At 42.4% G+C, this 26,974-nt stretch overlaps 1 protein-coding gene across 6 annotated transcripts in view; it reads right to left on the bottom strand.

Annotated features, from left to right (window-relative positions):
• Pdxdc1 (pyridoxal dependent decarboxylase domain containing 1) overlaps positions 1 to 25,385 on the bottom strand; it is a 47,060-nt gene extending 21,675 nt beyond the window's left edge. The window contains exons 1-7 of one of the 6 annotated variants that reach the window (XM_074058945.1): positions 25,225 to 25,385; positions 11,753 to 11,826; positions 11,190 to 11,252; positions 8,640 to 8,720; positions 5,972 to 6,118; positions 4,291 to 4,480; positions 14 to 82 (exon numbers count right to left, since the gene is read on the bottom strand). In XM_074058945.1, coding sequence (XP_073915046.1) covers positions 14 to 82; positions 4,291 to 4,480; positions 5,972 to 6,118; positions 8,640 to 8,720; positions 11,190 to 11,252; positions 11,753 to 11,826; positions 25,225 to 25,245 — 645 coding nt within the window. In that variant the 5' untranslated portion in view covers positions 25,246 to 25,385. The other 5 variants (XM_020175676.2, XM_074058946.1, XM_074058947.1 and 2 more) reach the window with 5 other exon arrangements.
• Positions 25,386 to 26,974: the final 1,589 nt, after the last annotated feature.

A 26,974-nucleotide genomic window follows, 5' to 3' on the forward strand; every position in this document is an offset into this window, starting at 1 on the left:
AAGGAAAACTCACCATCTGATGCTGGGATCCAAACATTGTGTTACAGGGCACACGACACAAGCAGGGGAAGGGCAGGCCGAGCTGCAAGAACAAACAAGCAACTTTAGAAGAAAGATCCTTGTTATCATTCACTTAGGATTGTGACAGACTGACGGCTGAAGACAAGCCATCAGTATTCTTTACAAAAATCTCACCTAGGCCTGGGCCCTGGTGGCTCAAGTCTGTAACCCTAGCTACTTGGGGAACAGCCTGGACAAACAGTTTGCAAGACCTATGGCAAAAATATCCAATACGAAAAAAGGCTGGTGGAATGGCTCAGGTGGTAGGGTGCCTGTCTTGCTAGCCAGCATGAGATCCTGAGTTCAAACCCCAGAAGATAAAAAAAAAAAAATCTCAGCTGGGCTTGGGGGTGGTGTAGTATGCCTATAATCTCACCTACTTGAGAGGTGATGGTAGGGGATTGAGGTGCAAGGCCAGACTAGGCCTTTTGAGATAATGAGATCCTATCTCAAAAACAAGCTGGGCATGGTAAAGCATGCCTGTAAACCCAATACATGGGAGGCGGAGGTAGGAGACTCGAAGTCCAAGGCCTACCCAGACAAAAGTGCAAGACCCTATCTGAAAACAAATGAAAGAAAAAAGGGTGAGGCTCAATGCTCAGTTGCAAGTGTGGGGCCCTGAGTTCAAACCCTAATACTGGGCTGGTGAAATGGCTCAAGTGGTAGAACACCTGCCTAGCCAGCATGAGGCCCTGAGTTCAAACCCCAGTACTGAAAAAAAAAAAAATCAGCCAGGAGTATCTGTATTTACATATCTAATCCCATCAATTGGGAGGCCGAGACAGGAAAAATCTTGACTTCAAGGCCAACCTGGGCTACATAGCAAGTCCATCTCAAGAAAAAGAAAAAAGAATCTCTCCACTCTGGAACTCTTATCATGAATAGATAATAAAGTACACATGGAAAGTCAACTCCCCCACCACACACACAGAAGGGGGGATTTCCAAGTGCTTCATGAGAGGATATGATGCCCCAGCACCAGCACAAAAAATCTAAATGAGTCAAGTAACCATCTTTGGGATATTCTAGAATAAACCAAAAAACAAAGACTTTTCCAAACAAAGAAACTATTGAGCACTGAGTATTTGGGGTAATTTAGGATTCTTCCTCCAAGCATTTCTGGTAAATAACACCAACTGAAGGCACTCAAAGAACAGTATCTTTTTTATGGTCTCTCCCACTCCTGACCTAATAAATATGGATTAGCAGATCTACATTTCTTAAGAGAAGTGACATCAGTATAAGGATGGATAGAGTGATTGTCAAAATAATTTTATATTCTTCATTTTTAGCTTCCAAATCTATAGTTCAGTTTCAGGAACTGTAAACAACTGCAGTTTTATGTAATTAAGACTTGGTAGCATTTAAGACCAAAAATTTAACAAGGACATTATTCACATACTTTCCAACTTAAAAGAATTAAAAAAAAAACTACAAAAATAATACCAAAGTAAAACAAATCATCAAAAATAAAACAAAACAAAAACACACTATGCCAGGTTTGGTGGTAGATACATGTAATCCTACCTGCTCAGGAGACAGAGATCAGGAGGATCGTGGTTTGAAGCCAGCCCTGGCAAATAAGTTCTCAAGACCCGATCTCAAAAATACCGAACTAAAAAACAGGACTGGTGGTACGGCTCAAGTGGTAGAGCACCTGCCTAGTAAGTGTGAGGCCCCGAGTTCAAACTCCAGAACTACAGAAATAAATAAATAAAATTTAAAAAGGGCTAGAGGTATAACTGGAAGAGTGCTTGCCTAGCATGTGGGAGGCCACAGTACTGCCCACCCCTCCCCAAAAAAACTATAAGTGAAAACGCCTCTTCCCATGAGCCACCAATCCACCACTGTTAATCTCTGTATTCAGATATTTTTCTTGGTATAAAATTTATGTATACAATCATGTACCCACTTTTAAAACATGATCATGACCATCTTACACTGTTCTGCCACTTGCTTTTTCTCACTTAACAGAATACTCTTACACATTGTTTAAGATTGGGTTACTGTCCCATGATAGCTTTGGACTAGAAGAGCCTGGCTTGTAGAAGGTACTTGGTATGTTTCATGTTTGTTTAAGAATATTATACAGCTGGGTTCTGGTGACTTGTGCCTATAATCCTAACTACTTGGGAGGCTGGAACCAGGAGGACTGTAGTTGGAGGCCATCCAGGACCAATAGCATTCGAGACCCCAACTAATAGGCAGGTGTGGTAGCCCGCACCTGTCATTCCAAGCTACACAGAAGGCTGAAATAGGGAGGATCATGGTTCCAGGTCAGCCCAGGCAAATGAAAAAAGCTGAATGTGGTGGCACACACTGGTTATCCCTGCTACAGTGGGAAGTGTAAAACAGGAGGATCTCAGTCTAGGCCAGTCTGGGCAAAAAGCAAGACCCTATCTACAAAATAACCAAAGCAAAAAGGGTTGAAGGTGTGGCTCAAGCAGAGCCTGGCAAGTGCTAAGCTGTGTTCAAATTCCAATTATTGCCAAAACAAACAAAAAAACCAGTACTATGAGGGCTAATTGTGCTGGTTCACAGGTGTAATCCTAGCGAGTTATCAGGAGGCAGTGACTGGGGGAAGTGCAGTGGTAGAGCCCCTGTCTAGCAAGTGCAAGGCCTTTAGTTCAAACCATGGCACTGCCAGAAAGAAAAATTACGAAACTCTCTATTCTGTGCACCATCAAGAATAAGACAGACTTCTTGCTATCACCACCACAGCTTAGAACCAGCTGAAGTCCCCCAGTTTCCTCTACACATCCCAGGCCTTCCATCTCACATCAGTCCTCCACTTCTAAGCACTTTCTGTTGACCATTCTTGGCAAGAGGGTTAACAATTTCTTGCCTCAAGGTAGTCTCCCACTTTACCTTATATGCACCATGTACTTGAAAATTGGTAATGGCATTTGATCTAATAATCCTGTATTGACTCTGAACGTTTACCAGAGGACTATAACCCTAACTCAGGGAAGCTCTAGGAACAGAGACAGCCGTAACACCACACAAAGAACATTAGCAGTCACAGAAAGTGCATGGAGACACTATCTGTCCAAAAGGGAGATAGCGGGCTGGGATGTAGCTCGGTGGTACAGCGCTTGCCTAGCATGCGTGAGGCCCTGGGTTTGATCCCAGCACCAAAAAAGAAAAAAAAAAAAACAAACCAAAAACCTCTCCCCAAAAGGTAGATAGCTCATTAGATTGGTGTACACTTACTTAAAGAATTATCATGAAAATATTAAAGCTTGCTTTGAAAATGTTAAAATATGATATATTCCTGCTGGAACGGAAAGTGAAAACAGCCACATACAACCATGTAAAAAGACATGCATTCTCTTTTATTAAAGTCTAGAAAGCTATGAGCTGAGCACAGCAGTGCATGTCTGTAATCTAGCTACCTAACAGGCAAACTCAGGGAGGACCCTGAGTTCAGGCCAGCCTAGGCAAAGTTAGCAAAACCTTATCTCAGAAACAAAAGGGCTGGAGGCATAGGCACAAGTGGTAAAGCACTGGTCTAGCATGCTCAAGGCCTTGGGCTCAATACCTAGTACTACAAAAGAAAGAAGTATGGAATGAAAGTAAAATGTTGACAGTGGTTGTCTCTGGGCAATCAAAAATATATAAATGTATCTATCTCACATATTTCTAAATTCAATAATGTTTTGCTTTTTATAATAACAAAAAAAGTATTCAAGATGGCCATCTTTCTTTTACCTTGAGAAAAATGGCAGCTAGAGAAATGCATCTGCATGGTTTCAAAGTTTCAAGGCAGGGGGGTGAATTCAACTATCATACATTGTAAGAACCTTTGTAAATGACACAATGTACCCCAGTACAACAATCATATGGTAACTCGGGCAAAACATCGGGGCTGGGGGTGTAGTTCAGTGGTAGAGAGCTTGTCAAGCATGTATGAGGCCCTGGGTTCAATTCATAGCACTGCAAAAACAAAATCAAAACCAAAAACAAACCATAAGACACTGTTTAAAATATCTACCTTAGCTGGGCACCAGTGGCTCATGCCTGTAATCCTAGCTACTCGGGAGGGTGGTGTAAGGGATTTGAGGCCAGCCCAGGCAAATAGTTCTCGAGACCCCATTTTCAAAATAACCAGAGCAAAATGGACTGGAGGTGTGGCTCACACAGGAGAGCACCTGCTTTCCAAGTGTGAAGCCCTGAGCTCAAAACCCACTACCACTAAAAAAAGGAAAGAAAAAAATCTCCCCACATTACCTGATTACAAAGGTATTGGCCCAGGCCAGGCCTAGCAGCAGCACTAAGATACACAACAGGTTTTTTGTTGTATAGCACATTGAATCCATCCACGACAAAGTCCTCATAGCGGGAATGAATGGCAAGCCTACAGATCTTGGCAAGTCCTTCTCTTTCTTCTTCGTGGAAGTAAGCACAGCCATTTTCGTATCTAGCAAGAGAGCCGAAGTATTAATGTACTATCATTTCTGGTTAATTCTGATTTTACATGTCCATCTTATCATCACGAAAGCAATTCTTTTCTCAGCTACATACTGTCTGTCACCTAGTTAGAGAGGACAAGAGTGTCCCCATCTTACATGGCTGGCTGACAATTCATTATAAGGTTATAAAGGAGAGTGATAAGGACCCATCATTCACATTCAACTCCAGAAAGAGCAGAACCTATGACAATCATAGTTTCAAGACTATGAATCCCCCAATGCAAAAAGCCTGAAGATGAGGGTTCTGATTGATTGTACATGTAGGCCAGCTCTGGATAGAATTTCAGTTCTAAAACATCAAAAATAAATAAAAGTGTCAAAAATGCTAGTCAGGCTAAGTTTTGCTTTTATTATAACCTGCTCAGGGCTTTTTACTCGTCTCAATCTCCTAGAGGAGGAGGAGGAAGACAATGCTCTAAAGTAAGTGAGGCCGGATGCAGTGGCTTCTATCTGTAACCTATCTACTCAGGAGGTATAGATCAGGTGCATCAATTTGAGGCCAGCCTGGGTGGAAAAGTTTGCAAGACTCCATCTCTACCAAGCTGGGTGTGCTTGGTGCCAGTGAGTCATGCCTGTAATATTAGTTAATTGGGAGGCTGAGTTCAAGAGGATCATGGTTCAAGGCCAGCTTGAGCAACAAGCTTATGTGACCCCCATCTCAACAGAAAAAGCTGGATATGGTGGTACACTCCTGTCATCCCAGCTATGTGGGAAGCATAAAAATAGGATTGTGGCCCAGACCGGTTTGGGCAAAAAGCAAGACCCTTCTCAAAAGTAACCAGAGCAAAAAAGGACTGGAGGCATGGTTCAAATGGTACAGCTCCTGCTTGGCAACCTGCAAAGCCCTGAGTTCAAATCCCAGGACCAAAAAAAAAAATTAAAAAATAAAAAAAGCTGGACATGGTAGCACAGACCTGTCATGCCAGCTTCCTGGGAAGCTTAAATAGAAGGATCGAGGTCCAGGTGGCCTGGGCATAAATGATAAATAGCTAAGGCAAAAGAGGGCTGGGGGCATGGTTTAAGTGGTAGCATGCCTGTCTAGCAAGTTTGAGGCCCCAAGTTCAAACTCCAGTACTGAAAAAAAAAAAAAAAAAAAGAGTATTTGATTCAGATCATTGTTCTATCATCTATTAATGTGCCAAATTTGGAAAATACCTAAAAGTAAGTAACTGCTAACACCAGCCAACACATGTGCCTTCATGCTCATTCTTTACTTGTATTAATCCATAAATTCACTTAATCCTCCCAAGGACACCAAGTAAGGTTGTAGATGTTACTGCTGTGCCATAACAGGTGACAGAACTGAAAGGTGTGAGGAGGTAAGCAATCCTTCCAAAGAGGCAAATCTGAACCAGGTTTAGCGTCAGAAAAAAGATCCCTCACAGTCTAGATGTGACTCATAAATATCTTTATTGGAAACTAAAACCTCATGTCCTTACCTGAAAATTCTGCACAGCCATAAGGTGGTATCTGAAAGTATCCTTGTTGTAAGTTTTCTTAGCCTCTCTTTGTCCAGAGTTGAAATGTAAGCCCCCAGACTATGACCCAATAAGGCCATGTGACCTTGTTCTCCAATATTCTGGATTCTGTTAATCAAAATTTATTAGATTAAAAAAAGTATTTAAGTCCTATAACAAAAAAGGAAACAGAACTTAGTATACAATGTTTCACAGAAATCTGTCAAACTTGAAGTCCACTTAAAACTTCAGAAGGCAGAAATTCAGATAAAGTCAATGCATATTAGGAATTAAAAGGTTTGAGAGAAAAATTTTTTTAAGATTTGAGTTCTGACCTGGGCGCCAGTGGCTCACGTATGTAATCCTAGCTACTCAGGAGGCAGAGATCAAGAGGATCGTGGTTTGAAGCCAGCCCCAGGCAAATAATTCCCAAGACCCTATCTTGAAAAACCCAACACAAAAAATGGGCTGGTGGAGTGGCTCAAATGGCAAGAGTGCCTACCTAGCAAGCGTGAGGCCAAGTTCAAATCCCAGTGCCGCCAAAAAAAAAGAAAAATTGAGTCCTACAAGTTAACATCTCTCCTTTTACTGAGTACAATGTTCTGAATAATTTCCTCTTAAATACTGTTAAAATTAAATACCAGTCTTAAGAACTTTAGGGGAGGGCTGGGGGGGATTAGCACACGGGAGGAGAGTCCTTGCCTACCATCGACAACATCCTGGCTCCATCTCCAGCACTAGAGAAGGGAAAAAACCTACAGAGGGCAGAATAAAGATGAAATGAGCAGAAAGCATTTTAAAGCAATGTTAAAGATCAGTTTTCTGCATTAAAAAGTTATTGAAAATGATACAGTAAGCCCAGCACTGGGGAGGCTGAGGCGAGAGGGTCAGCCTGGGCTACACAGCGAGACTGTGCCTCCAAAACAAAACAGAAAGTAACACCACAAACTCAACGGGAATTACTTATTCTTGTGCACTGGAATGGATGGATTCATTTCTCTTATAAAGAATAACTGTAAGCAGTAAGAAGTTTATAACTCTTAGTTATAAACAATAAGAAAAAGACAACTGTAAGATCATGGAGAACAGATAATTCAGAGAAAGGGAAATACAAATAAATGTTAAAAATGCTTAACCTAGTTCATCAGAAAAATGCAAGTTTAAATTATGCTAAAATGTCCCACTTATCATAACATTATTTATCACTTATCAAAGACATTAAAAATCTGCTAACAGCCTTGCAAGTGAAGATGTAGGAAAGGCATATTCTCACAGCTGGCTGGTGTGGCTGGCGGGCCCGACAGGGCTCAACTGAACAGAGAAGTGAGGACACTCCAGCCCAATTTCAAAACCTACAATTCTAGGACTTCACCCGCCAGATACTCTCGCCTCTATTTGAAATGACACATGTCCATAGTTATGGGCTACAGAAATGTTTGTGTCAATAAATTATCAATAGGAAGCTACATAAAACCTGGTTTATCCATTCCAAGTAAAATGATGTAGCTCTTATAATAAAGAAAAAGCTCCTTGTGTAGTGATATCCATGAACTCCAACACATGTTTTTGAAAAAGGCAGTACACAGTATGGGTGTTTTGCATATTACACATACACAAATTATCTGTGTAAGATCTCGAGGGAAGAAAACCAGATACAGAGGCAGAGGAAGAAGAAAAATTCTCTGGACAACTCCCCTGCCCTTTGGAGGCACTAGGATTTCAATTCAAGGCCTCATGCTTGCAAGGCAGGCTCTACCATTCAGGCCATGACCCCACTCTTTTCCTGCTGTGGTTATTCTCTGGAGAGGGTCTACTGCTATTTGCACAAGGTCAACCTTAGGCCCAAATCTTCCTACCTATAACCTCCCAAGTAGCAGGGATCACAGGAATGCACTACTATGCTAAGCTTATTGATTGAGAAAGAGTCTTAGTAACTTCTTGCTCAGGCTGGGCTTGAACCACGATCCTCTCAATCTCTGCCTGCCAAGTAGCTAGGATTACAGGCATAAGCCACTGTGCCCAGCCTATACACCCCTTTTTAATCTGAATTTTGTTTTATTTTGAGAGTCTTGTTAGGTAGCCCAGGCTGGCCAAGAACTATTTATTCCAGGCCTGACTCCAACTTGCAATCCTCCTGCCTCAGCCTCCTGAGTACTGGGATTACAGGAATGAGCCACCAAATCACCTTATCTTCTCAATTCTGAACAAGGAAAACCCATTCCTTATTACAAAAAACAAAATAAAAAAATTAAAGACAAAATGAAAATAGATACATAGCTAGATAGATGTATAAACAGAACAAATGAACAATTTTCAGATCATATAGGCTGCCACCAATCCATTAAGAGACTTAATTTTAGTGAGAAGCAGAAGTAGAAAAGCACACAGCACCTCAGCCCTTCTGGTGACCCCTTCCTGAGACTCAGCACCATAAAAACTCCATCATCTAATTTTAGTAAATGACTTCCTTTTATAAAACACATTTCCTAAAACATAAAAATGTCTTTCTGAAGAGGGAAATGAATACTACTGAGATACCACGTGTAACTCAGAATGAAACACAAGAGGAAGGAGCACTTGTCAGAATGCCATCACTGACTTCAAGAACTCTCGGATTCTGAAAAGGAAGCTGGCAGCCATCCTCCATTACCGAGTGCTCTGGGGCTCCTCGTCTTCATCTCCATGCATCAGGTTCTGAACTAACTGCAGGACGCTCACCATATCTTGTCCACTGCAGAATAAAAAGAATTAACAGACTGGTGAAAAGAGTACCCTCACCACCTCCCAGTGATTTATCAACCTAAACTAGATTTAATAAAAGTTTTTTTTTTTTTTAAGTTGGGTAACAAGCTACAAGAGAAAGGATGTGTTTTGAGATATAGTTTACACTTTTAAAAAATCCTCAAATTATAACCTGAATTCAGATTAAACCTTACTTATAATTAACTCTTCTACCTAACCATGAGTTTGGTTTCTAAAACTTCAACAGTTTTGTATTAGCAATATTTCTACACCACTTCATTTGAATCTTGGACAGTGAATATTTAATAAGCGAGTCCTAGCTTGGCACCAGTGGCTCATGTCGGCAATCTTAGCTACTTGGGAGGCTAAGATGAGGAGGATCACAGTGTGAGGCCAACCAAGGCAAATAGTTCTTGAGACCCCCATCTCCAAAATAACCACAGCAAAATGGACTGGAGGTGTGGCTCAACCAGTAGCTCCCTGCTTTGCAAGCATGAAGCCCAAGTTCAAATCCCAGCCCAAAAAAAAAAGAGGCAAGTTCCCCCATAGGAGTCTTGTCTACTTAGACTAACAGCCTTAAACACCTATCACAAGCATTATTTTATTACCAACTCTTCCTCAAATTAGGAGACTTGAGATCTACTTAGAGTATAAATAGATTTATTCCATCCAAGATATGCTACCAACTGTTCACTACATGAGGGCGTGAAAACTTATGAGAAGAATATGAACAGTTAAAGCAGTAAGCAATGGTAAGGCAACTTATGACTTGTGCAATGTAAAAATATTATCTGTTAAGACTACAAAGAAAAAATTTCTCTTTAAAAAAAAAAGCAGCACTGTCAAAAACAATGCTCAAAAACCTATCTTCCAGAAGTGCTGATCTTCGAATGAAAGGGACTCTGGTCCTCAGAAACTGGAATTGGGGCAGGGAGAACTCTGGGCACACTTTGTTATAGGTCTGGTGACCCTTAATGACTAACCAACTTGCTAAGCTCTTATGTTACAGGATGGTCGAGGATGATCAGACAGTGCCTATAATTCTCTTACTGCCATGCCTGGGATATTACCAAACTCAAATACTGGGTACCAGCATCATTAAGTGTGAATATTCCTGACAAGTTGTACTTTTTTTTTTTTTTGGCAGAACTGGAGTTTGAACTCAGGGCCTCACGCCTGCTAGGCAGGTGGATCTACACTTGAGCCACTGTGCCTGCCAGTTTTAAAGTGCTGTCATTCTGAGAATTTCTCATGTTCTTGGGAGTATCTCTCCTAGGGTAACTTCTGTATAATCAGAATAAAAAAACCTTAAGCCTCTTTGTTCCCTTCAGGCTTGTGATAAGGAGATCTACAAAGTTTGCTTTCTATTCTGAATTGTAGAAAGCACTGCATACCTACAAGGCTTTGAGTGCACAATTCATGCTATGTAAGCAGAAGTGGTACTCTTAAAATATTAATATCCGGGTGTATTACACCTGACATTTACTGGACATTATGGTCCTTCCTCCATACTGTTCTTTTTAACCTTGTACAGTTTATATTCAGGTCAAGAACAATTTAAGGGAGTTGTATTGTAGACCTACACAGAGTTTCCTGGTTATAAAAGAAAAAAAAAAGTTTGCCTCAAGGAAGCTTTTAATTACAAATTGACTGCTAGCTCCTGTGAAAACTGTCGTCAGCTACTTATTTTTTTTTTTTTTTTCCCTTTTGGCAGTACTGGAGCTTGAACCCAGTGCCTCACACTGGCAAAGCATGCACTCTACCACTTGAGCCATGTCCCTAGCCCTTTGTGCTTTCGTTTGTTTTCAGATAGGGTCTTGCACTTACCTCAGCCCATTTTGCTTTTAGCAGGCTGGGCTGGCCTGGACTGTGATCTTCCTTTGTGGCTGAGGTGACAAGTGTATGCCTGTCACCAGGCCCAGCTTTTATTGGTTGAGATGGGGGTCTTGCTAATGGTTTGCCTGGGGTTGATCTGGACCCAACCTCCTGGTCTCCGCCTCCCAATTAGCTAGGATTACAGGCATGGGCCACTACCTCTGGCCACTCAGCTACTTCTTTTTCCCTGCTAGTTCAGGCCACACTTACTACATTATAAACATAATAAATCAAATAAAAAAATCTCTTTCACAATATAACTTAGTTTACTGAATAGATTACAGGTTTTAAGGATGAACCAAGCATGACATTCCAGTTAAAACTATAAATTCACACATGGCTTTTGAGTCCTGGGTTGCATTATATTCTGGATGAAGAAGCTGGTAGGCTCAGCAGTATTACTGACCTGCCAATGGTGTTTCGGTTTCCTGACGTTCTACTGAATGGTATCTATGAAATGTTATCTATAAGTTATTTCTCTATGGAAATTTTCTCTGTGCTCAAACTAAACTTGTAAATAAACAATGGTAAAATCTCGGGTTAAGAAAAATTTACATGCTATCTAATCTTCATTGTCATTTACCTGCCTTGGAGTGGCCCTGGAATATCTTCTGATAGGGGCTTCTTTTCATTTTCCTCCTCTGTTCTTCTAATTTAAAAGAAAAATTTTTTTTTATCATATCACAATTTTATCAAATTACAACGTTTAAACATGCAAATGTGACCTAGTACCTCTTAGTGACCCATGAAGCATTTGAAACATATTTTTCACAGTATGGTTCTGAGCCCCAGTTTTGGGTTCAGTTTAGAGTTTCAGGAAAATAAAAGAATATGAAAAAATACTTAGCTGGTTAGTTGATGCCCTATATGACCTGAATATATAGTAAAGAAGTATTTATAGATTCAAATCAATCAATATATTATGTAAATAAAACTCTTGACAGAAATGAAACACGTGAGTCCTTCCCCTCATTTCAAAATCCTTTACTTACAAAGTGCCTTCTACCCATGGCAAGTATCAATTCTAAAGTCAGCAGAAGCTATGTGTGACATTCTGGAGTCAAGAAGTGTCTTTGGAGAGGTAAACCAGAGCCCCCAGTTTCCTAGCAGCCTGGTCGCGTTGGGAGGCGTGCCCTCCACGCTCACCTCTGGCTGCTTTCCAGCATCTTCATGGCCTCCTTCAAGTTCTTTCCCATCTCAGCTAATGTAGGGTCTGCCATCTAGAAAACAAATCAAAGAAGTAAATTTTAACACTCCTCTCTTACTTTGGCAGCCTAATTCACTTAGAAAAACCAAATCCAAGTCCACTTTCTTCTAGATTATAAAATATTGGATGTATCACAAAAAATTCATATAAAACTTCCAACAGTACAGAAGTGCCACATGAAAGTCCTCCCGCCCTCCCCTTAGGGAAGCCACTTCTAAGTCTCACACAAATCTTTCCATATACACTATTCACATGCACCTCTGCTGCTTGCTTGTTCCTACTTTATAGTAAATATGATCCACTTCATTTTTCTTAGTGGTCACATCTTATTCTAGTTGATGGATGCATCACTGTTTATTTAATGTGATAAATCAATAGACTTTGAGGTTATTACAATTTGTCACCAAGATCCAGAAAAGCATAGATAGTAAAACTATTTGTTTTACCAAAATTCCCTCCCCCATAAAACCCAAACCCCAAGGAGCTGAGGTAAAGTCTCAGTAGACATGGTTAAGGACCTGATGGCTAGATTATTCTTAATTTTCCAGATGAACCCAAAATATAATGATATGAGTCTTAATAAAATAGAAAGGCAGCCAGGCACCAGTGGCTCACACCTGTAAACCTAGCTACTCAGTAGGTATCAGGAGGACCAAGGTTCGAAGCCAGCCCAGGCAAATAGTTCCACAAGACCCTATCTTGAAAAACCCTTCACAAATATAGGGCTGGTGGAGTGGCTCAAGGTGAAGGCCCGTAGTATAAGCCCCAATACCACAAAATAAATAATAAAAAATAAGAGGCAGAGGGAGACTTCACACAGACACATACACACTCATTTTCCTTTCTTTTAATTGTCATAGAAATTTTTAGGGAAAAAAAATCTTGTTGCCTTGAATTGGTACATGGTTATAAAACCTTAGAGAAATTATTCTCTCTCATCAAGCGTAGTCCTGAGGGAGGACCTATCTTTCTCTCCATAGTGCCTATTGTACTTGGCCATGTCTTCCACAGCATGTAAGTGTGTATTACATTTACTGTGGCATTACCTCCTCAAATTTGTCAAAATCTTTCTCAGTTTACTGACATAAGAGCCAGGAAGTGTTAAATTTTGGAACACTTCAGCAATCTAGTCCAGGGCTTTTCTGAACCTTAGAACTCCCGGGGAGCAGGGGTTGTAGCTCAGTGGTTGAACGTTTGCCTAACATGCACAAGGTTCTAGATTCAATCCCCAGTACCGAAAAAGACAAAGAAAAAGAAAGAAAGAAAACAATTCCTAGGGAAAACTTTGGGGAGGAGGGGCTGGGTAACAAAGTTGGGGTTTTTGGCTCTCTAGGGCTTGTTAATTAGAACAGCCTTGTTTTACATAGAGAGTTTTGGGTAAAGTTTCATTTGTAAAATGTTCGAGTAAAAAGAAAAAAGTATGTCACGGAAACCTCTGATTCTGGCCTAACATTTCTGAGGTGAGGAAATGAAGACTTGGACAGAAGTGATTTGCTGAGGGTCAAAGAGCTGATAAATGACAAGTGGTGCTAGAGCCCTGGGGCCCTTGCTCTCGTGTGCAGCCTCTGTACATGACATCCACACTCACGGTGCCTAACAAAGTAACCATGCAGCTGCATCTGCTGTGCATCTCTCTGCCAGCCCCCAAATCATTTTAAAACAGGCGTTTGCAATAAAATCCACAGCACAAACGTAACCATGAGACAGGTCAGAACGCAATCTATAGCGCCTCAGTGGTCTGATTTTGAGTAGGAGGTGGTTAAGAAACACCAACTTAACTCCTGAGTTAAGTTCACTGGTCATATTCCTTACTTAGTAGCCTCATCTCTTGTAACTCCAATCTGTATCCCCTACCACCTGGCTCAATGACAAGATAAACAGTCTTGCTTAACTGTCCTTATCTTTATGCTCCTAATAATGCCCCTATTGGAACATCTTTGTGCCTTTTATCTATCACTAGCTACCCTTTCAATCACAGTATTTCCAAGAGAGCTTTATGGGTAAACCCACTTTCACATCCTTTCTAATGGCATTAATGTACCAATTTTTCTAAACCCAAATCTGGACTTGTAGACTGACAAAAATGGTTACATTTGCAGGTACAGTGGCTCACACCTGTAATCCCAGTTAATCAGGAGGCAGAGACTGGGAAGATCATGGTTCGAAGCCAGGCAGGGCAAAAAAAGTTAACCATCTAAATCAGTAAGCCAAGAGTGGTGGTGCATGCCTGTAGTCCCGGCTATGTGAGAGACTGTAAATAGGAGGATCAAGGTCTGAGGATGGTCCTAGATAAGACAAAAACATGAGACCCTACCTCAAAAATAATTAAAACAAAAAAGGGCTAGAGGCATGGCTCAAGTGGTAGAGCACCTGCTTATCAAGGCAAGGGCCAAGTTCAAGTTCCAGTACTGCCCTCCACCAAATGGTTGCTTTTTCAGGGCTAATGTCCTGGGACAGAGATAGTCTGCCGTTGTCCTCATGGTTCTTACACCCTGTCCTGTGAGCTGTTAATGAATGTTCTTTCCAGTACAGATATGCTCCCCAGCTATATCATGAGCTTTTTGATGGAGGGACTTTGGATCCATAGCCTTGACTTCTGTTACATGACCAAGGATCCAAAAGTGGCTGACTCTCAGCACTGGATAGCGACATACCTCTATACAAAGAGCAACACAGCTAAGTTTTCCTATAGAATTGAAACAAGTATTTTAAGAGTAGACAAAATAGCTGAGCTGATTCAGAAGTCACTCTGCATGAACAGTATGAATTTACAAACACTAGACTCATAGCACATCCATCGTGCCCACCTGAGTCTCACTCAGAGCGTGCAGGCACATGTTTAAGCTGTTCTCACTTCCACTCTGGGCAGGGGCAGGGGTGGGGTGAGAAGAGGGTGGGAGTGGATAAGCAGCATTTGCAGTTGCATTTGAGTGACTTGAATGTGAACATGACTTTGGTGCTGTAGACTGACCCTCCGTGCTTATTACATCATCTGGATAATCCAAAATATTAAGTGCTATCAAATAGCTGCACGAGAATATTAGGCTCTAAGGAAAGTTGTGTATTTATCACTTAAAACCAAAACCATGCCTACATAAGCTATTACTTTGTTATGCAAATTTCAGAGCCTCCTTGTCTGTTCAGAGCCAGACAAGGTGGCTGTGTGATCAATGTTACTGCACAACAGCGGGGCAACCTTAAATGAGTGAAAACTCAAGCTGTACAGAGATGCCTATTATTCAGTGTCTAGAAGGAGAGTTTTATGGTAGTGAGGAGAAAAAGTAGAATTCTATGTCAGGTTCTTAGAAACAAGGTCATTACTTTCTGTACCCTTTAGTACCGAGCTGAGGCTCTGCCAGACTAAGCATTCAGTAAGCCGTATGATCCCTTAATAATTACTAACGCTCCCTGGCTCGCTCACTATATCGCAGACTTTATGCCAGTTAATCCCTGTACAAGCCTTACTTCCTAATTACCACCAAATCACAGAGTTGAGTGTGCTCTAGGGCCACAATTAACAACAGTTTTACTACTCTAGAACTAATGCTCCAACACTAGGTGATACTGCTTCTCGATCTCTTCAAGTAAGTAAACGAAGCCACTCACACTCTGAGAAAGCTCTGTACTCCAAAATCCTAATTAGAACTAATGTTTGATTTTCACCATTATCTTCCCTTAATGTTTTCATTCAGAAAAAACAATGACTCCCCCTTCAGGGAAAAATTCCCATTCTACAACAGTCTCAACTGGATAACCTTAAACTTACCACCTATACCTAACATTTGAAAGAGTGAAGGGGCAAATTAATAATTAACCCCCGAGAAAAGGTATAAACTGGGATGATCCTGGGCAAACCAGGATGTACAGTCACCCTCCCCTAACGAACATTTACTTCAGAGCTTGAAGCTCAGTCTCCTAGTGCAGCCAGGGAAGTTTCTGAGGAGGTGCTTGTGTATGAGCTTGACAGCCATGCACCTTTCCTACCTGCCAGCATGTTCCAATACCTCTTCCTTTTTTTAGATCTCAAGTAAGATGACCCGACTACAACTCCGGGCCTACTAGAAACAATTCAGGAAAAAAAGATCCCTTTGTTAGAGAAAACTCATGGCTTTCTACTGTGTGCAAGTAGGCCAGGCCATCCCAACCCATGTGAATGTAGTGTTTGAAGGTGCTTTTCTAAGAGAGGGAGCCACGGCCAATATGCACTTGAGGGCGGATTCCTAGAATAATTTCTCACCTTGAGTCCCTAAGTCTTAAAGAGGCTGTAGCAATTATACCATAAAAAAAAAAAACAGGCACTAGTGGCTCACATCTGTAATGCCAGCTACTCAGGAGTCAGCAATCAAGGAGGATCGTGGTTTGAAGCCAGCCCAGGCAAATGGTTCGCAAGACTATCTAGAAAAATACCCAATGCAAAAAAGGCCTGCAAGTGGCTCAAGTGGCAGAGCAATTGCCTAGCAAACATAAGGCCCTGAGTTCAAACCACACAACAGTCCTCCCCGCAAAAAAACTGAAAAACACCCAAAATCTGCAACAGACATTTACAAAGTGTATATATCTATCCACACATTTTCTTTTCTTCTTATATCTGAGATAGGGTCTTGCTATATAGTCCAAGCTGCCCTCCAACTTGTGATCCTCCTGCCTCAGTCTCCTGAATGTTGGGATTACAGGTGTGCACTACCATGCCTGGCCCCACAGATTTTCTAATCACAAAATGGATTGATGGTTATTACTGAGAATTCAGAAAAGTTATACTTCTCATCAGACTGTAAATTTATCGGTTATATTTTGGGTATGGTTGATTCTGCTGTGTAACTAAGTGTATCTAGTATTTCTGCTATAATTACATCTAATAGATACATGGAAGGGCTTAATTTAATTTCAAGGCTCCTAAAGTGCACCACTCAATTTTATGCTCACTGTCACAGAACCGAGACTTTAGCAGGGAGCTCATTTGTAAAACAAGCCCTACTCTTCATCCCTTGGAGCATTTTAAAAACTCAATTTATGCTAAATGATTTTCATTACTTCCAGCCAGTATGGGATATTAAAGTACTCTGTCACCAACAGAAGGAGAAATGTTACACAGGTAGTACCAAAATTCCTGAAAGCTCTCACAATTTAAATGTGACAAAAGTCAGGAGTCAAATGCAAGGTAAAGTAGTAAAGGAAACCAGGAGCAAATCTCCAATATTTAAAAAAGGCAGGGCTTGTCTTTTAAAGTAAGGGTGCATAGATTACATTTACTTCCGGCTGCGAGTGTATGAGCTCACTATGAGGTGACTGATTTGGGGGGACGCATCCCATTTCCCATTTTGGGTTTTTTCACTATTTAGCATGACCTGCTAAACTGACTGGCATCCCAAATACAGTATGTAATCTGTAGTTTGAAAAACACCACTTCCATGAACATATGCACTTGCTAATAATGGGATAAACAGCTACTTTTTAATAAGGACATTTATTAGCTAAGAAGTTGTTTATCACTATCTTTCAAAAGTGGAATCTGCAGTAAAAAATACTAAATTTGGGAGTTACAGTCCCTCTCAAGTTTTTCACAGCTCTCAAGTATGATTAATCAAACTCTTGCATGCACTCTCTGCAGTTTAACCAGCTTACCTAAGTGTGACTTTAAAAAAGCACACATTTACTTTCACAGACTACCTCAAATTCCTGAATTCAGACACATTACTGTTTAGCACAAATCTAAGTTATCGACAATGAAAGGTAGGGTGGGGGGGTGGAGAGGGCTTACCCATAATGACAAAAGGCAAATCAGGGAGACCTCAAGGGGACACAAGGGGAGCTTTAGGGAGACAGAAATGCTCCATAGGTGTTTTTTGTGTTTTGTCCTGTTTTTTTGGCAATGCTGGGATAACACCCAGGATCTCACACATGCTAGCCCACAAAATGCTCCCTGTCTCCATCATGTTGGTACAGACTGCACACACGCTCCAAAACACAATGTCTATTCAAAATGGGTGTTGTTGTATGTAAATGCCCCTTAAAGAAAAGAGGGTGAGTTGATTTAGTCAATCCATGAGAAAATAATAAGGAAATGATAGGCTAGGCAGCACAGTCATGTAACAAAACTCAAAAACATGGCATAAAAGTAACTGCAGTTTAGAAATACAGAGCTGGGGCTGGGGTAGAACGCTTGCCTAGCATGCACAAGGCCCTGGGTTCAACCTCAGCACTGGGGGCTAAACTTTTAAAGAGAAGCAGCTTCCAGAAGGGGGAGGGAGAGGAAGCCTAAAACATAGTTTTAAAAGACACATAACTCATGAGAATTACACATGTGACTTTTCTTTTTCCCTTTGCTGTTCAAGTATTTTGGGAAAAAAAAAAAAACACCAAAAACCAGGCCTACTCCTTTCCTTCACTGCTCCTATTAAACATAACTGGGACATGGGGGCTGGCGGAGTGGCTCAGGTAGTACAGGACCTGCCTAGCAAGCTTGAGGCCCTGAGTTCAAACCCCAGGGCTGCCAAATAAATGGAAAAACAAAAAATTAACTGGGGGAATATGTAATCTTAGCTACTCAGGAGGTAGAGATCAGGAGAATCAAGATTTGAAGCCAAATCTTTCTCAAGAAAGATTCTCAAGACAGTTCTCAAGACCCTACCTTGAAAATACCCAGCACAGAAAATGGCTGACAGAGTGGCTCAAGTGGTAGACTGCTTGCCTAGCAAGGGTAAAGCCCTGAGTTCAAACCCCAGTACCACCAAAATAATAGCAATAATTTATTAATTATTAATTATCATTATTGGGAGAAAAAATTAGAGCCAAGTATGGTAGCACACATCCTAACTACTTGGAAGGCAGAAACTGGGAGGATCATGGTTCAAGGCTAGCCCTGACAAAAAGTTGGCAAGACTCCATCTCAACAAAACAAGCCAGGTATGGTGGTTCACATATATAATCCCAGCTATATGGGAGGCATAAGTAGAAGAATCATGGTCTGAGGCTGGCCCAAGGCAGAAAGCGCTAGACCCTATCTGAAAAATAAAACAAACAAACAAAAAAGGGCTGGAGACTCAAAACAGGGTACAGCTCAAGGCTCTGGGCTCAATCCCCAAAGTCCCCCTCGCCCCAACCCCAACAAGTATATAAACACTACAATTTTAACAAACCATTTTTCAGAGGAGTAATGTTCATGTTTAGGTGCACTAAGGCCACTGAAAGAAGAAAAATGGGTTGGAGGCATGGCTCAAGTGATAGAGCACTTGTCTAGCAAGTACCACGCCATGAATTCAAACCCCAGCACACTCCACAAAAAAAAAAAGGAAAGGGGGAAAAAAAAATTAAAGAGAAACCAGTTGCTCAAATTGGACAGAAGACTTTGGTGTTACCAAATGCTGCTTTACACCATAAGCATTAGGTGTACAAAATCACTCTCTTTCTTCAACCTATCAAAGCCATGAGATAAAGTTCCAAGGTGCTGCTCCTGACACACCAACCACTCTTGCCTTCCACAGCTTTCTAAACAAGGTCAGCCTGAATAGTGACAATCATTCATCTACCTTTCTCTAACAATCACGTGCATCCTTCCAGGTGAAAACACCTGCTGTCACCTACCTATCACATCTGAGAAGCCACAAGGATAAGATCACAGAGCAGCTGCCCAGAAACATCACAGTTCTTCACAGGTCAATGATGACAGAGGACAGGAGTTCTCTAAACTGGTACACTGACTTGCAAACCTAGTCTGCTTATCTTGTTGGTGTCTCAACTTCTATATGGTAAGAATTTTTGCCTGATTTCAACAATATTTAATTAAGAACCAGGCACTTTTTGCTTCCCTTCATCTTCTAAGAATCGGACACTCTTTAAAAGCCTCCTTGTTAACTCTCCCAGACTGTAAGCTTGTGAAGATATGAAGACACACTGTAATTACTGGCTCACTTAGCACCCTAACCTTCCAAGGTAAAAAGGGACATGGTAAGTAGTGGTACTTAACCTTGCAAATTCCTGAAGGAGACAGAAAAGAACACACAGGAAAGAGCAAAAACAAGGGAATGATGAAAGTCTGTAGCCATAAAGAGGCAACAAAATTAATGATACCAGATAGCAAAGCTCAGCCACAGCTGGAAGTGCTAGAGATCCACATCTAAATTTCCAAACAATATATTCCTAAAAAGCACTGCTTCTGGAATCCATTTACTTCAACACTGTATCAGGAGTAAACACTTCGGAAAAACTACAGGGGGAAAGAAACCACATGACAGGCAAGCTTTATTTCTAAAATTTTTCTAGTTCATCTGTAATCTCATACTCATTCTAGGAGGAAAAAAAAGGTCTTTAAGGAGCAGCATGCTACAGTACCTGGATACAGCACTTTCTCTGAGATAAGCTGCTTTAATTTCCTAGTACTCATCAGCAGGGCATCAAATCAGAAAGATGTCTGTTATCCTTGCACTGAGGATGTAGCTCAATGGTACAGCACTTGACTAGCATGTGTGAGGCCCTGGGTTCTATCCCCAGCACTGCCAAAAAAGAAAGAAAAAGAAAAAAAAAAAAGCTATCTACTATCCTTAACAGTATCATTATTTCCAAAATCACACTGCAATTATGTAGGCTTAATGCTGGCAGCCTCATCTTAAACACAGTAAGATGAATTCTGAGGAAAGAAAAAACCCCATCAATTCCTGATACCTCTATGTGCCTGAGACCTTTAAGATACAAAAGCAGCAACTTTAAAGTGAAGGGTTTATTTTATTGTTTCTGCTTTTCTGCAAAATGAGCACGGTTATATGAAAAGTTTACTATTCTCTCAATCCTTTGTAACTCACAATGTATTTTCCACAGAAATAAAAAGTGGACAGAGACCGAAGCTGGATCTTAAGGACTAGCTAACTATAAGTCAGCTTAATGCTTAACATTTTCAGCCAAGCAAAAAGCTATCTCGACAGCACTAGTAAATAAGGTAAAAAGTTAAACACTTTTATGGCATGGCTCTTACTACCGCTTGAAGAGAATGGATTTAATTTTTGCTAGATATGTAGATTAACTTCAAAAGATGAAATGGGCTTTCCTGTCTCTTGGTTTGTATTACACCAGCAACAATACGAGGCACCATTATAATACAGTAAAAATCGACATTATACTTACAATTAAAGCAAACACTAGAAAAGCATAATTTTGAACCACACATTCCACCTAAAGAATCTCTTCCAAACCAGGAGTATGGTGCACTCCTGTAATCGCACACTCAAAAGGCTGAGAGAGGAGGATCATGAGTTTGGACCAGCCTGTGCTACGCAGCAAGGCACTGTTTAAGAAAAAAAACAAAAACAAACTCCTCCACAAAATGTTTCTGGTCAGCCTCCCCATGCATTCCCTGCTACACAAGGATTTGTGTAAAATGTATGCCCCTTACTTGACCATAACCCCCGGGAGGAACAGCCTCTGCCGCATGTCTCCTGCAGTGCTCAGCACGCACGGGTTCTGACCTTAGCTGGCCTGGGGTAATCAAGTACAAATCAGAACAGGTTGCTGCTTTAGGTGAAGAAAAACCACAGTAAGCTCAATAACTCCTACAGACAAGTATAACTCAAAGTCCCAGACAGAAAGGAACACCCCGGGCCAGGGACCAACCACACTGCTCCAGATGTCTCCACAACCCTCACAAATCAACCACAAGACCAAACATTTTTAGGAGCAGGATCTTTGTACCATGTTAATCACAATAAGCCGCCTCTGCCACCCGGTGCTAGGTAATCATTTACCACCACAGCCTCCATGCACCTGTATGCAAAACCCTCACTTTGTGATGATGAAGGGACCAGCTTAAACAAGAGCTAAAATTGCCGCAATCAACGCGCGCTGTGCCCCCCTCCCCAACACACACAAGTCCTCTCCTTCTGTATACAACAGTGGGCTCTGCAAAGGCTCACACAGAAACCCAGCTCAGGCTTGCTTAATCAGTACCAGAACCAAAAGTGGACTGAGTAGTAATTATTTAGGTCAGAAAATAGAGTTAAAATTGGCTCTTTCCGTGACATGTGGAAGTAGATGACATGTAAATTAAACCGTCCAGCTTTATAAGCAATGTCCAAGAGAACGTCTGTTGGAGATGGATAGGTATGATAGCCACAAGACCCGTGTGGCTGCTGAGCGCTTGGAATGTGGTTAGTATGATAAGGAAATGACTCGTGTGTTGTATCTAATGGTAATTAATACAGATTTAAGTTGGTAAATGTGGCCGATGGCTGCCCAATTGGACAATACAACTCTAGATTCCTTAGGCTGCTATTTTCAACCAGGGCAAGTCCCTCCACCTGAGACATTTTGTCACAGTGAGGGACGAGTGCTACCAGCATCTAGAGGATGGAGGTCAGGAGAATGGCTAAACACGCTGCGATGGACAGCATAGCCCCCACTCCCACACACAACAGAGTCATCTAGCCCAATGTCAGGAGGGCTGAGGTTGAGACACTTGGCTCTAAGTTTGCTCAAGGATGGAATTAAACACAAAACAAACTGTAGGCTAAGGTGTGGTTCAAATGGGTAGAGCACTTGCCTAGCAAGTGTGAGGCCCTAAGCTCAATCTCTAGTACAGCAGAAAAATTAAACAAAATAGAAAAGAAAAAAAATTGCAATATACCTTGCCTAAGTATAATACCCAAGAAGATTTTTCAAGCAATAGGAAAAGGCTTAAAGTAGCAAGTTTTTACTGAACAGTGAATGAGGTGAGTGATTAAGAGCATCAGTAAGAGCAATTCTTTCCTGAGGCATTGTAACTTGAGCATTACCAAAAGCAAATACTACCACACTATTCTCAGGCGTTGCTTCTTAGGTGTTGGGCATACAGCACTGGGGGCTCCAGTCCCCCTCAATTGACCTATCTGGTGTCTTGAGACATCACTCATTTCAGATACAAGAGAACTGCCACCACTATGAAAGAAAAACAGATCAAGACAAGAAAGTGGCTCTGTCATCGAAGGTCTGCAAGTTGACATATTACCTAAAGGAAGAGCAAAGGTACGGAATTATATTTGGATCAAAGGGAATACGGAGAGTGATTCCACTAAGTGACGGTCATATACATCTTAGAGGGAGAGCATTACTTGAAATTTCAGAGGGTGAGTATCAAGTAACATTCTGGTTTCTGTAGCCACATCAATTATGCATGGATCAGTTTAAAAGCAATCATTCAGAACTGCTCAAATGGCTCTCAAATTTGTATCCAGCAATGTAGAATTTAACCCAGGATATCAATCTAATCCTGAAAGAAACAGAAACAATGGACACAATCCAATATTTCACTTTTCAGAACACAGTCATCAAAATTCATACCCTAACAGTGCTTTTTCTTTTCTGCCCACTTAGCAAGTAAGGTTACCTATTAGTTCATGGAATATAAAAAGACGAAACCTTACATTCATAATTTTCATACTGGCCTAAAGCAGAGACTTCTAGCCCTCATGTTCTGAATTCCTAAACATTCCCTGTAATTTTTTTTTTTTTTGCAGCACTGGGATTTGAACTCAGGGCCTCATACTTGCTAGACAGGTGCTCTTACTGCTTGAGTCACTCCACCAGTCCTTTTTTGTGATGGATTTTTTCGAGATAGTGTCTCCTGAATTATTTGGCTTTGAACTGAGATCCTCTTGATCTCTGCCTCCTGAGTGGCTAAAATTGCAGGCATGAGACCAGTGCCTGGCTTCCCTGCAATTTTTGGGAATGCTCCAGCTTTAAGTACACTGGAGTTTCAGTGCTTCTTCAGATCTTCATTTGGAGCAACCACTGTAATCTACTAATCAAATGTCAGAAAAGTAACATTTAAAGCAGGATCCCTACCCACTCTGTTTTACAGATCGGCCTATAAAGAGCTATTCTTGGAGAAAAGATCATTCCAGTTCTTTAGGTTTCTAACTGAATGATGCAAAGCCCATTCCACTTTCTTATAAAATTGGAAGCACAGAAGCAACATTTTTAGCATCATTTTGCATTCAACTACTGTGTTACACACATGATCTCAACTAGAGTTTCTCAGCTTCAGCACAACAGACTTTTTTTTAAGACAGGGTTTCTCTGTGTAGTCCAGGCTGCCTTGGGAGTGCTGGGACTATAGATGTGTATCACCACGCCTGGCTACTACTGACATTTTGAACCAAATAATTCTCTGGTATGAGGACCTATTCTGTGCAATGGAAGATGTTTATTTAGCAGAATCCCTATAGGTACCAGCAGCACCTCCCTGATTCCCCCACTCCCCCACACACATTTTTACAGCCTGAGATATCTTCACATGTTGCTAAATGCCCCCTCCCCCCAAACAAATTGCCCCGTGGAGAATCACTGAGCTTGAATGAAACTTAAAAGTACCAAAAGGTAGACACTGTGCTAATCAGAAGATTCAAGAAAAAAAAAAACAACATATCTTTTACTTTTCTTGACTTCCACCCAATTTATGCTAAATACTCGAGGAGCAGGATATACCACTGTAGGCAAATGACGACATCTGGCTCAACTTCTACAATTCCTGCCTTCAAGTCTCCAGTGACAAGTGAACAGATCTACAGCACATGCGGCACATTTTCTCCTCAAATAACAATCCTCCATGCAGGGGTAAAAAAGAAAAGAAAAAAACTGGGTTTGCAACAAACTGGACAATAGCGAGGAGGGCAGAATGTTCGGCGCTTGGAAGCAGGAGCCATGAAGAAACCCAAGCCCTCCACCAGGGACAATGAGAACCCATTTCAATGCCAGAGCAGTCAGCCAGGTACATCGCCACGCTGCGGATCCCCCAAGGGAAGACCCAGGATAGGGCGCTGCTTCCGGTGGATCTGGGGCTGCCACCAACGTCTCTCCAGGAACCAAGAAGCTGTGCAGCCGCTGCGATCCCGGAAACGAAATTCACCATCTGTGGGATACCCACCCCTTCCTGATCCCGAAGGTTCGTGCCGGGTGCTCGCCAAGCTACAGCATCGGAATCACGTGGGGGACTTGTTAAACCCGCAGACCCAAGTCCCGCCCCGCTCCCGAGAGGCTCAGACCCCAGGTGAGGGCCCCAGGTGAGGGCCCCAGGTGAATCCCACGACTCTAACAACCTCACTTGGAAACCTCACGACACCTGCAGTCGGCTTCTTCCCGGGCCCACACGGAGACCTCCTGTCATCCCACAGCGCCCGCCGAGCTCGGGCTGGCCCTCCGCGGCTTCTCCGCAGGGCCAAGCTCGGCGCCGACACAACCCGGCCCGGCCTCTCTCGGCCACCCGGCCCCGTGACGTGACCAGGCCTCGCCGCGCGCGACGAGCCGAACGCTCTCGCGGCCAGCCCTCCTCAAGCCGGGCCCGTTAGCCCCCGACCCCCACATCAGGGTCACAATGGCAGCTCACGGGAAAGCAGTCGCCTCAGAGGCGGGGGCCCGGGCCGCAGCACCGCCCCCTACCCTCCGTACGGACCTTCTCCAAGGACGCGTCCATGACTGAGGCGGCCGGCGGAGTCCGGTGGTGATGGCCCGGCGGTCCCGGGCGCTACTTCCGCCTCCCGCGCCCGGCAGCGGTTTCCACGCTGGCAGCGCTGACGTCCCCGCGCCCGCAGCCGGCGGGGCGGAGAGGAGGAGGAGCTGCCCGAAGGCGCAGCAAGGGTGGGAAACCTGGGGGTTGGGCGGGACGGGGCGGAGCCCCGTCGGGGTGGGCGGGGCCTTCCAGGTTCGGAGACTTCCGAACCTGGCCGTCACGCCGGACAACCCTAATGCTCCCAGGTGAGGGGGAACAGATGGATAATGGAACCGTCCCGAACTCACTTTTTACAGAAGCCTATCTCACTAATCAAGATAGAAATATAATAATCACAAATTATTATTTATGGAGTGAAAGGCTTGAAATACTAGACATGCGCCAGCACTTCCGGGCCCACTCTTCCATGCCCCCCCACACCGTCAGCATCCCTCAGGAATGGAACAGGCCATTCACCTCAGAAGGGTGGGGCGAGCGCTCCTGCGCATGCGCAGGTCCGACGGCGTGCTGAGGTTTAAGGGTTTGGAGGGTTGGGCTGGTTCTTGACTGACCGCTCTTCACGAAAGGCTTTGGTCAGCGCTGTAGTATTTGTCTCAGATCTTCCCATGGAGCTGCAGAGGGAAAAGATTTTTGAGACAGTCATAATTATGACTTGTCAGGTGATGGGTAGAAATAATAAATAATAATAATAGGTCTGCTGCTCTTCCATTTTATTACAACAGCCCTTTGATGTAGAGATCATTATCCCCAAGTCACAGTGACGATCTAGGGAGGATTCGGAGTCCACCCCGAGCATCCTGGCTCTACCTCCATCTCTGCTTCCACCCCTGCTATAGGATTGCAGTGTGCTGCGAAGGAATGGGGAGAGCGTAATTTGTCCGTATGTCTTCCTGACTCGAGAAATAGACCACTCGACGATTAGCAGCCCCCAAACCTAGCTGTGCAGACAATCCAGTCACATTTTCAGTGTAATAAACACACAGATTTTGAGCTACCTATTTTGCATTTTGGTAAACTGCCCGGTTATGTTAATAAAAATATTTCCTATTGAGGTAAATCTGTGCTGATCTACAGTGTTCTGTAAAACTAGCGACTCTAGGACTGGGGTAGAGCGCTGTGCAAGGATCTTAATATTTAACCAAACATGGATCAGTGGCTGCTTGGACAGTGAGATGCTAGCAACATATCAAAAGAAGACAAGATTCCAGCCCTAAAGGGAAACTGTTTGGGGCACAAGTTAATTTGCGGCCCAGGTCAAACTCCTGAAACTATACTGAAAATTTGTGTGAGTACATTTTTCTGAGGGAGGGGGAATGTCCCTAGGGTTCATTTTGTACCCAGGTTTGTGACATTCCCTCTTCTACTCTGAGAGTTCAAAAACAAGTTAAAACAGTTTAGCTTATGGATGGACAGACAAGTGAACTGATAAACTATAATGCAGTATTTTATGCGCATGTCAGAAGACAGGAGCAGAAACCACTAGTTATTGGACAGTTTAATCCCTACTGACATCTGGCTTGTATGTGCTGTTAACAGACATTCTTGGCTAATAGGCCAAAAGGGAACCAAGTAATGGGGTATGTGTTTTGTTTTTCTTTTTCTTTTCTTCTTCTTCTTCCTCTTCCTCTTCCTCTTCCTCTTCTTCCTCCTCCTCTTCTTCTTCTTCTTCTTCTTCTTCTTCTTCTTCTTCTTC

The sequence above is a fragment of the Castor canadensis genome, chromosome 17 (genome assembly GCF_047511655.1).
Source record: "Castor canadensis chromosome 17, mCasCan1.hap1v2, whole genome shotgun sequence".
In the NCBI taxonomy this organism is placed as follows: domain Eukaryota; kingdom Metazoa; phylum Chordata; class Mammalia; order Rodentia; family Castoridae; genus Castor; species Castor canadensis.